The following is an 11,983-nucleotide window of genomic DNA, read 5'->3' on the forward strand; positions in this document are numbered from 1 at the left end:
AGCCCAAAATGATACTCCATGATACTATTAAAATACAAAATAATATAACTGTTGATGTAATATTATCATATAAATACAAATGTTTACTTTTCCGTATAATAATTGACAAAAATCCATGACTCTAAATAAATGTAGCTACCGAATATGGGCAAGCAGGACAGCATGTGAATACAACTTTAAAATCTTTCAAAAAAGAACTTCTTGTATTTTTACAAATCAAAATGATAAATTAAATGATGAAACTAACAAATTAATACACACATACAAGAAATGAGAATTATGTTTGAAAGACAGTGGTGTGATTAGGTGAGATAAAAAGGCTTCAATTTTAACCTGCAGAAAGAAGACAATTCAAATTTTCAGGTTTATATGTACCCAAAACCAATGACCTAAAATCAATTTACAAACATAATTTGTATCATTTACTCATGTTACAACTTTATGTATCAAGTAAGAATGAAAAGTAACTGGGTCATGGGTAATATACTGAAACCCCATATATAAAATGGCTTTCATCCTTGGTTCAAATAGATATACAGAGAAACTGATACGAAGATGAAGAAATCGTAGTTATAAAGAACATGTTAATGTGACGGAAGAGTGAAGGAGCAGAAGCAAGCAAAATCGTAAAGTAGGGTTTCAAAAATCAAAGATATGTTGTTAAAGAAGAAGGAGAGGATGGAAGAATCATACCTAGCAGATCGATTGAGGAAACCCTGGAATGAGACTTACAGTCGTGAGAGATAGGAAATAGAAATACATCAGTCTTCGTTTGAAATTTGAATCTGCTTAACCTTTCAGAGGAAGTTTTGAAATTGGGAAGCGTGGACAAGGTCGTTAGCAAATTGAACCGTGTGCTTCCACGTTAGCAAATCAAATCTGGGAGCGACACTTGGCAGAACCTATCTTCTTTTATTATATAGTAAGATAAGCATAGGTTAATTACAATTGTTTTTATAATTGTCCTAGGGTTAAAATGTGACTTGGTATGTCATACGGGCCGTATATTATCATACAACTAGTATAAGATCTCTGAAACGCAAGCTTTAAAAATATTCGATTAGGATAAGGTTTTGGATAAAGATCATACAAGCCGTGTCATATCATATGACTCGTGCGACCCGTATGATTATTGTATGGTCCGTATGAAGTGATTGGCATTGGCTTTTTCTTTGTGTTTCGGCTTTCAAACATCACACGGTCATCTTTATAAATCTTCGAATAGTCTTCTAAAGTATGTGTCTCGAAATATAAAGCAATTAAGTGTCGATTCATACAAAATTCGCTGAAAACGCTTAGAATAGTGAACACTATACATGTATTATTAAGTTGTATAATTATTAACATATCAAAGTGATATTGGACGACAGTAGCGGGCTAATGTTAAGGTTGTTGTAGCTGCTGATGAAGTGATGAATTGACAATGAGCCTAAGCATCAACTATAACTTTGTTGAAACTAAAGAGACTACTGAAATTATTGGTACTTCAAGATGAAGAAGCACTTTATGTACATAATATTTAGGTTAAATCATAATTAGATGATCCAACGATCCTAGCTCGCATTTGCGACACACGGAAAGATAGGGACGGCGAGGTGCCAAGCAACATGCCAACAACTTCATCCATTGTTGGCCTAAACGATTGATTTGATTCGACGCACAATAACCCAATCTCCACGAATTTTGTCACCGAGATTGAAATGACATAAATACTGGGATCAATCATATTTGACAATGTTCCTTCCAACCAATTTGCCAGGACCTACAACGGTTACGCATAACTCAGTTTAACACGTATATAGCTTACTAATTAGACATAAAAAAATTATAGAAAAACAAATGCATTCATCAACTAAACATTTTCTCAAAAGTTGACAAGTCTCCTTAAAAAGTATGTAGTAACTTGAAATATACTTAGATACGTACTTTCATGTTAAAATCCAAAATCCATGTGAATTAGTCATTATGTTAAGTTAAGTTGGAATGCATCTACTTTTTAAATTATGAGTCTAATCATACGTACATCATCTATAAGCATATTGTTCTTGTCGTGTACTCTTTTCCCGGTTGCAGTTTCCAAAACCAACATACCGAAACTAAAAACTTCTGACTTGGTTCACGGCCCTGATGTCAATGTATATTCTGGTGCCATGTATATGTGTTAAGACCTGATGTCAAAGCATAAATATATATATATATATATATGTGTGTGTGTGTGTGTGTGTGTGTGTTAAGACCTTTATATTTCAAATGTAAGATTTACCAAAAAGTAGGGCATCTAGAGTTGCATAAGGTGCAAAGTCGTAGAGGAGGTACAAGTTTGTTCCATCGATGCAATATCCAAGCAACTGAACCACATTTTCGTGTTCAATCATTACAAGTATTGATGCTTCATTCATATATTCCTGGTACCCGGTATTAGAAGAAGGTCCACAAACTCTTATATGTTGTCCATTTTGTAGCCTTCCCTGAAAAGATAACTCAAGTAGGAGTTTTTGGCAAACATATTATGAAACATGCAAAAAGATTCTTAAAAATAATAAGGATCACAAATGTCATATCTAAATGTAGCCTAACTTGAAAAGATAAACCAAGTAGGTGTTTATAGAAAATAGATACGTGTTTATGGATAGTACATGGACTTATATTTGTCAGATACTCAGATGAAAGCTTGTTAGATTCAGAGAAGTTTTCAGTTGCAAAAGATAGTATTAAAATGAAATCGGTGTACTATTCGGTCTTCACCTCCAATAGTGTATAGGTATGCATCCAAGGATTTTAAACTTGCACCTCCAACTGCAAGTTTAATAAATAATTATTAGTTGTTAACTAGAAATAAATAGTTCAAAGAAGTTGCCATTGTTCTGAGTTCAGTTTTTCTAATTAAAATATAACACTGTTGGCCTTATTGTTTTGAAACAAAGTCTAGGTGAGTTATGTAACTAATGTAAAGTATTGTTTAGTGTCTGTTGTAAATTTGTATTTAGTAGAAAGGACCTAGTGTAAAGTTAGTAAAACACCTTTCTAACCTATACCAATGTTACCTCTTTCAACATAATCCCATTTTAATCATTTACCCAAACAAACCTGCATGACCGAAACATCTTGCCCGCTCTAATTCCATGTTCCGTAATTGCAAATATTTAGATGCATCATGCATGACATGGAAATTAATCCCAATGTATTGTTCATGTATGCAAACGAACAATATTCCTTTCAGCTACAAGCTATTATATATTTATATGTTAATTTGTTTGAACATTGTTGCATTATTCTCTACTAACATTTCTAGCAAAATGCATTGAAAAAAAAAAACAAAAAACCCAAAAGTAAACTAAATACTGACAAGTGACAACTGAAGGAGAACAAGATACCTGAGTTATTCTGATTAGACGGCAAGAGAAATGTCGATACTTTTCTTCCGAAAGTTTTGATGTCCATAGGAACCAATTGACTATCATTTTTCTCTTGTAAGGCTAGGATAGACTCAAGACCTGTCGCCACCTCGGCCATTGTAGGACGGTGCTTGGGATGACTGTGCAAACATTGGCAGGCTAGTAGAGCAAACTCCTTCAAACATTTAGGGGATATTCATATTCTCCCCTCTAGTTTAGAATCAACGATGTGCTTTAACCTTCCTTCTTTAATGGAATCTTGAGCCCATGCTGCCAAACCCCAATGCTCCTCATCAATACTTCTATCGACTGCTTGTTTCCCACATAAGGCTTCAAACAGTACCACCCCAAAGGCATACACATCCGACTTTCGAGTCAGTCTACCTGTATGAAAGTAATCAGGATCTAGATATCCAAATGTGCCTCTCACCAAAGTGCTAACATGCGTGGACGACTGATTTTGGATAACCCAAAGTCTGATATCTTAGCTTCCCAATTGAAAGCTAACAAGATATTTGACCTCTTAACATCACGATGAATAAATAACTCTTGGCTTGATATTCGTATCGCTGTGAAGGTAATCTAAACCTTGAGCGGCCCCTATGCATATCTTGAGTCTTCGGACCCAAGTTAGAGGAGCCCGACGCTTGTGGAGATGATCTAAAAGAGTTCCTTTGGGCAAATATTCATATACAAGAATCATCTCTTGCCTGTCATTACAATAACCAATTAAAGAAACCAAATGAGAGTGCCTTAATTTTGAAAGCATCTCAACTTCAGCCCAAAATTCTACAGCTCGTTGACTAGAAGTTGATTCCAGCCGCTTAATCGCAACATCCAAAAAAGTTTTCCCACAAGCAATGGTTGCTCTGTAAACTTTGCCAAACCCCCCACGTCCGATCACCAATGACTCATTGAAGTTTTGGGTCACACGTTCAATCTCAAAAAAGGTAAACTGGTGGCACAGTTGTGGCGAAGACGAAGATGAGGAGGATTCAGCGATGTGAGTGACAGGAAGGGACATAGTTTTAGGTAGGAACTAAGATTAAAGCCAGGATAGTTTCATCACCAAACATATGCTCATATTTATAAAGATACAGGTCATGGCATGAACACATTAATATATATATATATATAATTGTTTGTTGAATTGTCAAATATACACACTGATGATTTATGTTTCTTCTACGTAGAGGCCAGGCCACGATGAGTTGACTTATTAAAACAAATGTTGTAGTGAGCCACGTACATGGAACACGGTTTCTATAAATTATGTAACCTGAACTATTAATATTAATCTATTTTCCCTGTGAAGTGTTGTGGTCATGCTTACCTCTATTTTAGCGACTAAATCAAGGTTTAATCTTCTGACTTCTTTTTATTAGTTAAAAATTTAGTATAACAGTTTTCCTTAATTTGGATTTTGGACATGTAAATTACATAGTTTATTAAGTTTTGTTTTCACTTAAAAAAAGTTTACGTTTGTGTTTAATTTCGTTATGATAAATGCAACGAATTACGTACGCGTATCTTAACATTTGCATGTACATTGTTTATTATGTTTTGAGCTACTCTTGCGAATAAGGAACGCTGCTCACGAGGTTCGAGGACAACGCTCAAATCAATATATATGGATATGGTATACATGCACAATTTTCTTTTTCTTTTTTTCTAAAAAAAAAAAGTAAAATTTGCAAACTTGTTCAAATAGGAAATTTTTTGTGGTTAAAAACTTAAAATGGATTCTATGAAGAGAAATCAACTTTTGTGTTTGTAGGTGCTATTAGTAAGAATTAACTTATCATGCCAGTTTTTTTTTTTTTTTTCTGGCGAGTTAGATATTTGATGGTATTCGGTAATTTTTAATGACGGATATGGTGTAAAAAGTTTACGATCCACCATTAGTAATAGCATATCACCCCGAATCATGTTACGCCAGTTTAACCATCGTATGCCACCAGGGAGTAACATACCCCTATACTTGAGACATGCAATTTGAAATGACATATCACCGGAGAAAGTGTATGAACAAGCACAAGTACATTGGCTAACCTGATGTCTCATCTATTTTTCATGTGATATGCCATTTGCCTGGACATTGAAGCAAGTTACTCGAAGTTGCTTAAGATTCATCACTCTAATGTCTCATCCAGGTGGGGGGTGAATTGTGCCCGTCTAGCAAAAACCCCACATGCGCAAGGTTATATGTCATCGACATAAGACTCAACTTGTTAAATATTACACTCCATGACATGACACACTTCGCTCATCCATGGATATGTTGCAAAACTATAAATTTATTTTCAAAGTGTGAACTTTTATAAACAAGCGAAAAGCCAACAAACAAGCCACCTCCACAACCCGGAGAGAAGCCACCCACCAAAACAACTCCAAAAATTACAAAACTATTATGTTGCAAAACTATAATGAAAGTGAGAACAAACTTATTACTATTTTATAAATTTTTGTTATTCAAAATTACAAAAAACAAGATTATATGTTCGTGTTTTTGCATTAAAGAATTGAATGTGTTCACGAACACATATAAAATACAGAGATTGAGACCGATGTATTCATCAATATGACTTATGAAAGTCTAGGAAACTAATCGAATATACATGAAAAGAGCATGTTTGTGTTCGTTTATTTAACTTAAAAAGAACGCGAACACTTAACCGAACAAATATTTATATGTTCGTTTATTTAAGAAATGAATATTAATGTTCATTTGTTTAAATCTAAACAAAACAAACTTTTCACCAAACAGTTAACGAATATATAGTTGGTCAACTGCCTGTTTATAAGACCACACAAATCCACAGCGCCAAGCCGCAAACACTCTCTGTAGCCAAAAGTAAACCCCCAAATTCCAGGAATGGCATCATCCTTTATCTCCTACACACCTCTTCTAAACCCTAAATTCAACCAATCATCTTTCTTCTCTTCACTCTCAATTTCACCTAATTCAAACCCTAGCCACACCAAAAACAACCTCTTCATTTGCTTCGCTGCTAAGCAGCAGCAGCAACAGAGCGGACCGGTGAAGAAACGCCAGTCTTCAAACCCTAACAAGAAGCCGCCGGTAAAGAAACCGAGTAAAAAGAAGGGGTTTGGTGAAGATATTGATGAGTATGAGGAGACCAGTTCTTCTTCTTCATCGTCGTCTAAAGTGAGGTATCAACCGCTGCCTTTGCCCAAACCACCTGCTGGCTTTCTTGTTGATGATCAAGGCAGAGTTGTTGCCGTTTCCGATAGAAGAATTGCCACTATTGTATGTATGCTTCTTTTACTAATTATCTATATGAAAGAAAAAATGTTTACTTGTGCTGTAATTGACATCTTTCGTTGATAGAATATTATTATTATTATTATTATTATTATGGGTTATAATAACACACTGATAATTAAAGTGACACACTCTAATTGACCCCTTTACACGGCTTGAACTTGGCATTTTGATATAACTGAAGCTCGTGCTCGGGCTCGTTCAAGTCTATTTTATTAGGATCAAGCTCGGATCAATAGAAAGCTTAAAGATCGAGCTCGGCTTGTTTGCACAATTGCTACATTCAAAGTTAAATATTCTATCATAAGTTCATAACAATAGTTTTTCTAGTCATATTCAATATATTATATTAGTTCAGTGTTGTAAAACTCGCTAGGCCTTTGTTGGGCGGTGGGGTACCGTAAATTAATTGGTTTGGAGTTTTTATATCTGATTTTTTAAATCTACACACAGACACACAGACATCGAACCCTCCTTTTATCATTTTCTGTTGTTTTTTTTACAAATCTTGGCTTTTCGGACCCTTGTTTGATCATCTCTTACTGCTTGAAACTTGAATGGCTCGATGCTGATGCTTAAAACTCAGGTTAACTGGTTAAATCCAAACGATTGATTTAGACCGATTTTTGGGTCTGATTACATGAAATCGCATCAGTAGAATACCGGTTAGCGATTAATCACTGATTGATCCCGATTTTTACAACACTACATGTAATTCAAAATGTTGAACAAAGTAGTATCGTAGATGATATTTAGTGTATTGAAAACCTTTTTATGAACTTTAAACTATGTATTCATTAGTTTCTTATTTTCAATTTAATTAAAATGTAAAAGCTTACAATCAGGTTGATCCTGCAAATAATTTCCCGTTAGAGTGCGTTATCAGACGAGTCTTTAGAAGTTCACAAGGAGATGAATGTATGCTACTATGCCCCATTGACACGTAAGTAAAAAAAATGTACTTAAATATAAAAAAAACTGTTAAAAAGCTTTAGTTATAATATGTTTTAGATGATTACTTATTTGGTTATTTGTATGCGTTGCTTATGCAGGCCTGTTCAGATATTAAAGAGCGCAAACTTTGAAGGATGGTCAGCTGTATGTATTTTTATTCTTTTAGCTCTTCTTTTTATTTTATTGTCTATACTTTTTATTATGTTAATTGTTAATTATCTTTGTCTGTGGCTGCCTGTTATATAAAGGTGGCAAATTTAACAATGCGTTAATAAACCTCAAAGATTTAGATTAAATTAAGTATTTAAACCCATCTATTTTGTCACCTATACAGTTTGCAGGTTAAACCCAAAATTTTAAACGAGTCTGAACATGAACCTAAAAATTAGACATGAACCCAAACACGATACAAACTTGAAAATCGTATTAGACATATGAACCCGAATGCGACACCCACGAACACGACCCATTTAACCTTTCCTTTTCTGCATATTGTATTAAAAATCACATGTTATAACGAAAGATACAAATTTATATAAAAGAGTTACATTTAATTTCAAAATCTTTTGTCAGTTTCTCCTTTGAGTTGTATATATTGGCATAAAATACCCAACGAATTTTTATATGTGACATAAAACATATTTTAAAAAACAAAATAAAAAAAATAAATGGGTTAAACGGGAACCTGCGAATCCAAATTTGTTTTGCTAATGGGCTTGCGGTTTTGACCTAAAATTGGCCCAAACCCTGATAAACCCAAATGCGCAACATGATTCGGAAATTGCTGATTCATTATAATGTTGCACTTTCTTCCTTGATAGATATGATTTTGAATGCGAGAAATCACGTTTCATAATTTTAGTTCTAAATTGTACCTTTGCACCATAAAGTGCTTATTTTTTTGTTAATTATTTGTGCAAAGAGGTTGATCATTATGTTTTACCTCATTGCATATTTTCTCACATAATTACTACCTGTGTTTATATTATTAACAATATCTCTTATTTGTGCAAAATTGTAATATAGGTTAGCGATGATGAGGTTGAAACAATCCTTCCAACTGCCTCATATGCCCTTGCCAAGATACATATGCATTTGGTATATAGCGGGTATGTATATCGTTACTACCTTATCAAAATGTTTATATGATCTATATGTTTTTTTTTGGTATTTGTATCTTGTTAATTAGTATCACTTAATCTTAATATCTATTCCAATCAGGTTTTGCTATACAGCACGTGGAGGATTTTGTTACACTGAGGATGACATATTTGAATGTCGCACAGGTATGCTTTTCTCTCTAGTCGTTATGAACTTTTGATAAGATACAATTATGTATATTATATAGAGAGTTATATGAAGCTGCTTACAGATACAAGATTTTAAAAAAGTGCTATTTGTTTTATTTCCTTTAATGATTTTATTTTATTCATCTTCATGATTGCATTTGTTGGATAAATTTCACATGATATTTTTGCAGATGATGGCCAAGATTTGGATGGATTACCAACAGAAGGCGTAGAAATAACATGCTTTCAACTGGTATTTTTTGTGATCACAATCTTTTATTTAGGAATATAAACATCATGTGTTGGATCGGATGATGAATTTGATTATAAAACTTAATTGTATGTTAGAAAAGAAATATGCCATACATTCTTCTTGTAATGTTATTTTTGTTTTTCAAGCAGGATGGTTCTCATTACATGATCTACACACCAGCTGATCCACTTTTGTTTGTGGCTGTCAAGGTAAATTTTATAAAGCAAATTTTTATATAGCAAGTTTCTTAGTTTTAGAAGCCCTTCATTGTAATCACAATATTCAGATATTAATTCCAGTCTCTTCTACAATATTCACAGGATGGCAATGGTCAATTGCGAATTGCTGATGATGTAAGCGTTCCCTTTTTGTTACATTGCATAAATTTTTATTATATCCAGTTGACTTTGTGATTTTATCGAATGTCTAGTATATTCTTGTTATAATATCATGACTTGTTATCATTATTAATCTAAATATTTCATCATTGACATACATGCACATGCATATATCATATATATGCATGTACTGATGACATAAGTTGTATTTCATCATTAAGCATTCTATGATATAATGTGTATGCGCACGCGCGTTCTTCTATTTTTTTATTTTTAATTTGCTAAACTTTGCTCAAAACAGGAGGTGCTAGAGGATCCGTTGACAGTAAGTGCAATAGATGAGGAAACCGAGTTCAACGCGTTGGTGGTAAGTTTGATTCTTTTCCCACGATTGAATTAAATAAACATCTTGTGTTGTATATTTGAAAATTAATACTTAAAAATTTATGTGCAGGAAGAAGAGGCTGCTCTGTTAGAATCACTACTGGGCAAGAGGTAGCACATTTCATTATATTTTAAAAATAGCCAGCCAGTTTACTCAACATTTCTTCTTATTTTACTATTCTCGTGAAAAGAAAAAAAAGGTAAAAGATTCTATGTATATACTTCAACCGGAAAGTGCTTAGTTTAAATGGTATTTGTTTTATTGGCTTCTTATTTAATCGAGGTAGGTTTAAATTTCCTTTTTTTTTTGTAGTGTTTTGTTTCATGATCTAAAATTTTAGGTTGGTCGCATAAATGTGAGGTTATGGGTTTAAATTCTTGCAAATGTTAGCACCAAATGTTGATTGGGCTTATCGACATTTCATGTTGGTGTAATATTCTGTGTTCCGAAATAAATGTCATAAATGTTAGCGAGTCTCATAATTTAGGTGTAGTTTTAAAATATATTTTTTAATGTTAGATGGGTGCTAACTAATTTTTAATTCGTTTTCTTTTTAATATTAAGAGTATTTTTAGTCATTTTTAAATTCACTTAACTAGAAAAACTAAACGCTTGTTTATTTTAAGGAGCATCCGTGTCATGTTAGAACAGTTGAAAGCATACGTGTAATTATGCGCGCTTATTGAACGACCAACAAAAAGATTTTATTAATAACCACCAAATGGTCTAGCAAGATACTAATCGGGTTTGGTACATTTTACATTCGAAGTTTAACTAGAAAAGCGAACGCTTGTTTATTTTAAGCAACATCCGTGTCATGTTGTAGAAACTATTGAAAGAATACATGTAAATTATTTGTGTTTATTGAACAACCAACAAAAAGATTAAATTAATAACCACCGAACGCTCTAACATAGGGGTGTTCCGTATTCGAATCGGACTCGAATAACTCGAAATTTGATTCGACTCGCATTCGAATTTGACGGTTCGAATTCGATTTTTAGTCATTTGAATTCGATTCGGTTCGAACTCGATTTTAGTAATCGAATTTCGAATCGAATACGAATTTATGATTATAAATTCCTATTCGATTCGAAATTCGAATTCAAATTATACATTTTATTTTTATTATATATATACATACTTATGTAAAGATAAACTACATAAATCTTTTCAGTTATAGAGATTAGCAATAGAAAGTTTATCATTTTGGTTAATAATTAATGTAATTGGACATTACCATTTTGAATATTTATGATGTGATAACTTTAAATGATTTATTTATTTTATATATTTGGTCTTTTTGATGTTAAAAAACTCAAATTTATAGAGGTTTTGAAATTGAAATATATTTTTTAACTGAATTCGAATCGATTCGCACTTCATTTTCGAATCGAATTTCGAATTGGCTATTCTGAATTCGAATCGAATCGAATTTGTTGAATCTATTTCGAATTCGAATCGAATTCGAATCCAGCTTCAAAATTTCAAAATTCGAATAATTCGATTCGAAAAAATTCGAATATTCGAAATTCGATTCGTTGAACACCCCTAGTCTAACAAGATACTAACTAGGCCTGGTACATTCAGAATATCGTGTAGTCTCGAGCATTGCGCTTGAAACCATTACAAAGGTTAACCCCCACATGATCAAGCTTCCTACGTATACCCACAATCTGTTTACACGGTCCAGCTACGACATCCTACCCGGAATGGGCAGCCACGAACTTGACGTTTGATGGATAAAAATATGGGGACCATCGAAATAATTAAACTATTATTTACTATATATATAACCATAGATGGCTCCCAAAACAAGGGCCTCAATAAAAACTTTGGACCCCTACTAGATAAAATAACTAATGTTAGTTCATTTTAGGCTTTTATGTAACATAAAAGCCATTCATTTAGATTGCAACTTTCATTTGACTTTTAAGTCCTAGTTTTACTTGGTTCTCTTCAAAATAAGTTATTTTGTGTTCGATTTTCTTTCTCACCCGTTTGATGATATCTTGTCATTCCGGTGTATTGAAACTGTAATAAAAAATCTATATTTTTTAGAGGAAAAACAAAAGGCTTCGAA

General features: G+C 33.2%; 1 protein-coding gene and 1 pseudogene across 1 annotated transcript; one reads left to right on the forward strand and one right to left on the reverse strand.

Moving 5' to 3' along the window:
- Positions 1–3,591: 3,591 nt before the first annotated feature.
- On the reverse strand, positions 3,592–4,419 carry LOC143630828 (receptor-like protein kinase FERONIA pseudogene; annotated as a pseudogene).
- Positions 4,420–6,270: 1,851 nt separating this feature from the next.
- Positions 6,271–10,137, forward strand: LOC143630838 (uncharacterized). Its single transcript, XM_077099744.1, has 10 exons — positions 6,271–6,666; positions 7,527–7,624; positions 7,734–7,779; positions 8,662–8,744; positions 8,857–8,921; positions 9,116–9,177; positions 9,327–9,386; positions 9,498–9,530; positions 9,817–9,882; positions 9,970–10,137. Exons 1-10 carry the CDS (start codon positions 6,271–6,273, stop codon positions 10,012–10,014), a joined length of 954 nt encoding a protein of 317 aa, XP_076955859.1. The 3' UTR covers positions 10,015–10,137.
- Positions 10,138–11,983: the final 1,846 nt, after the last annotated feature.

The sequence above is a fragment of the Bidens hawaiensis genome, unplaced genomic scaffold (assembly GCF_021521415.1).
Source record: "Bidens hawaiensis isolate Kalapana, Puna unplaced genomic scaffold, B.hawaiensis_p1.1 tig00000512_1, whole genome shotgun sequence".
Classification (NCBI taxonomy): Eukaryota; Viridiplantae; Streptophyta; class Magnoliopsida; order Asterales; family Asteraceae; genus Bidens; species Bidens hawaiensis.

Coding starts and splice junctions, on each gene's coding strand:
- LOC143630838 (XM_077099744.1), top strand. CDS start 6,271: ATGGCATCATCCTTTATCTCCTACACACCTCTTCTAAACCCTAAATTC. Junction 7,625..7,733: donor CTACTATGCCCCATTGACAC/GTAAGTAAAAAA, acceptor TTGCTTATGCAG/GCCTGTTCAGATATTAAAGA. Junction 9,531..9,816: donor AATTGCGAATTGCTGATGAT/GTAAGCGTTCCC, acceptor TGCTCAAAACAG/GAGGTGCTAGAGGATCCGTT.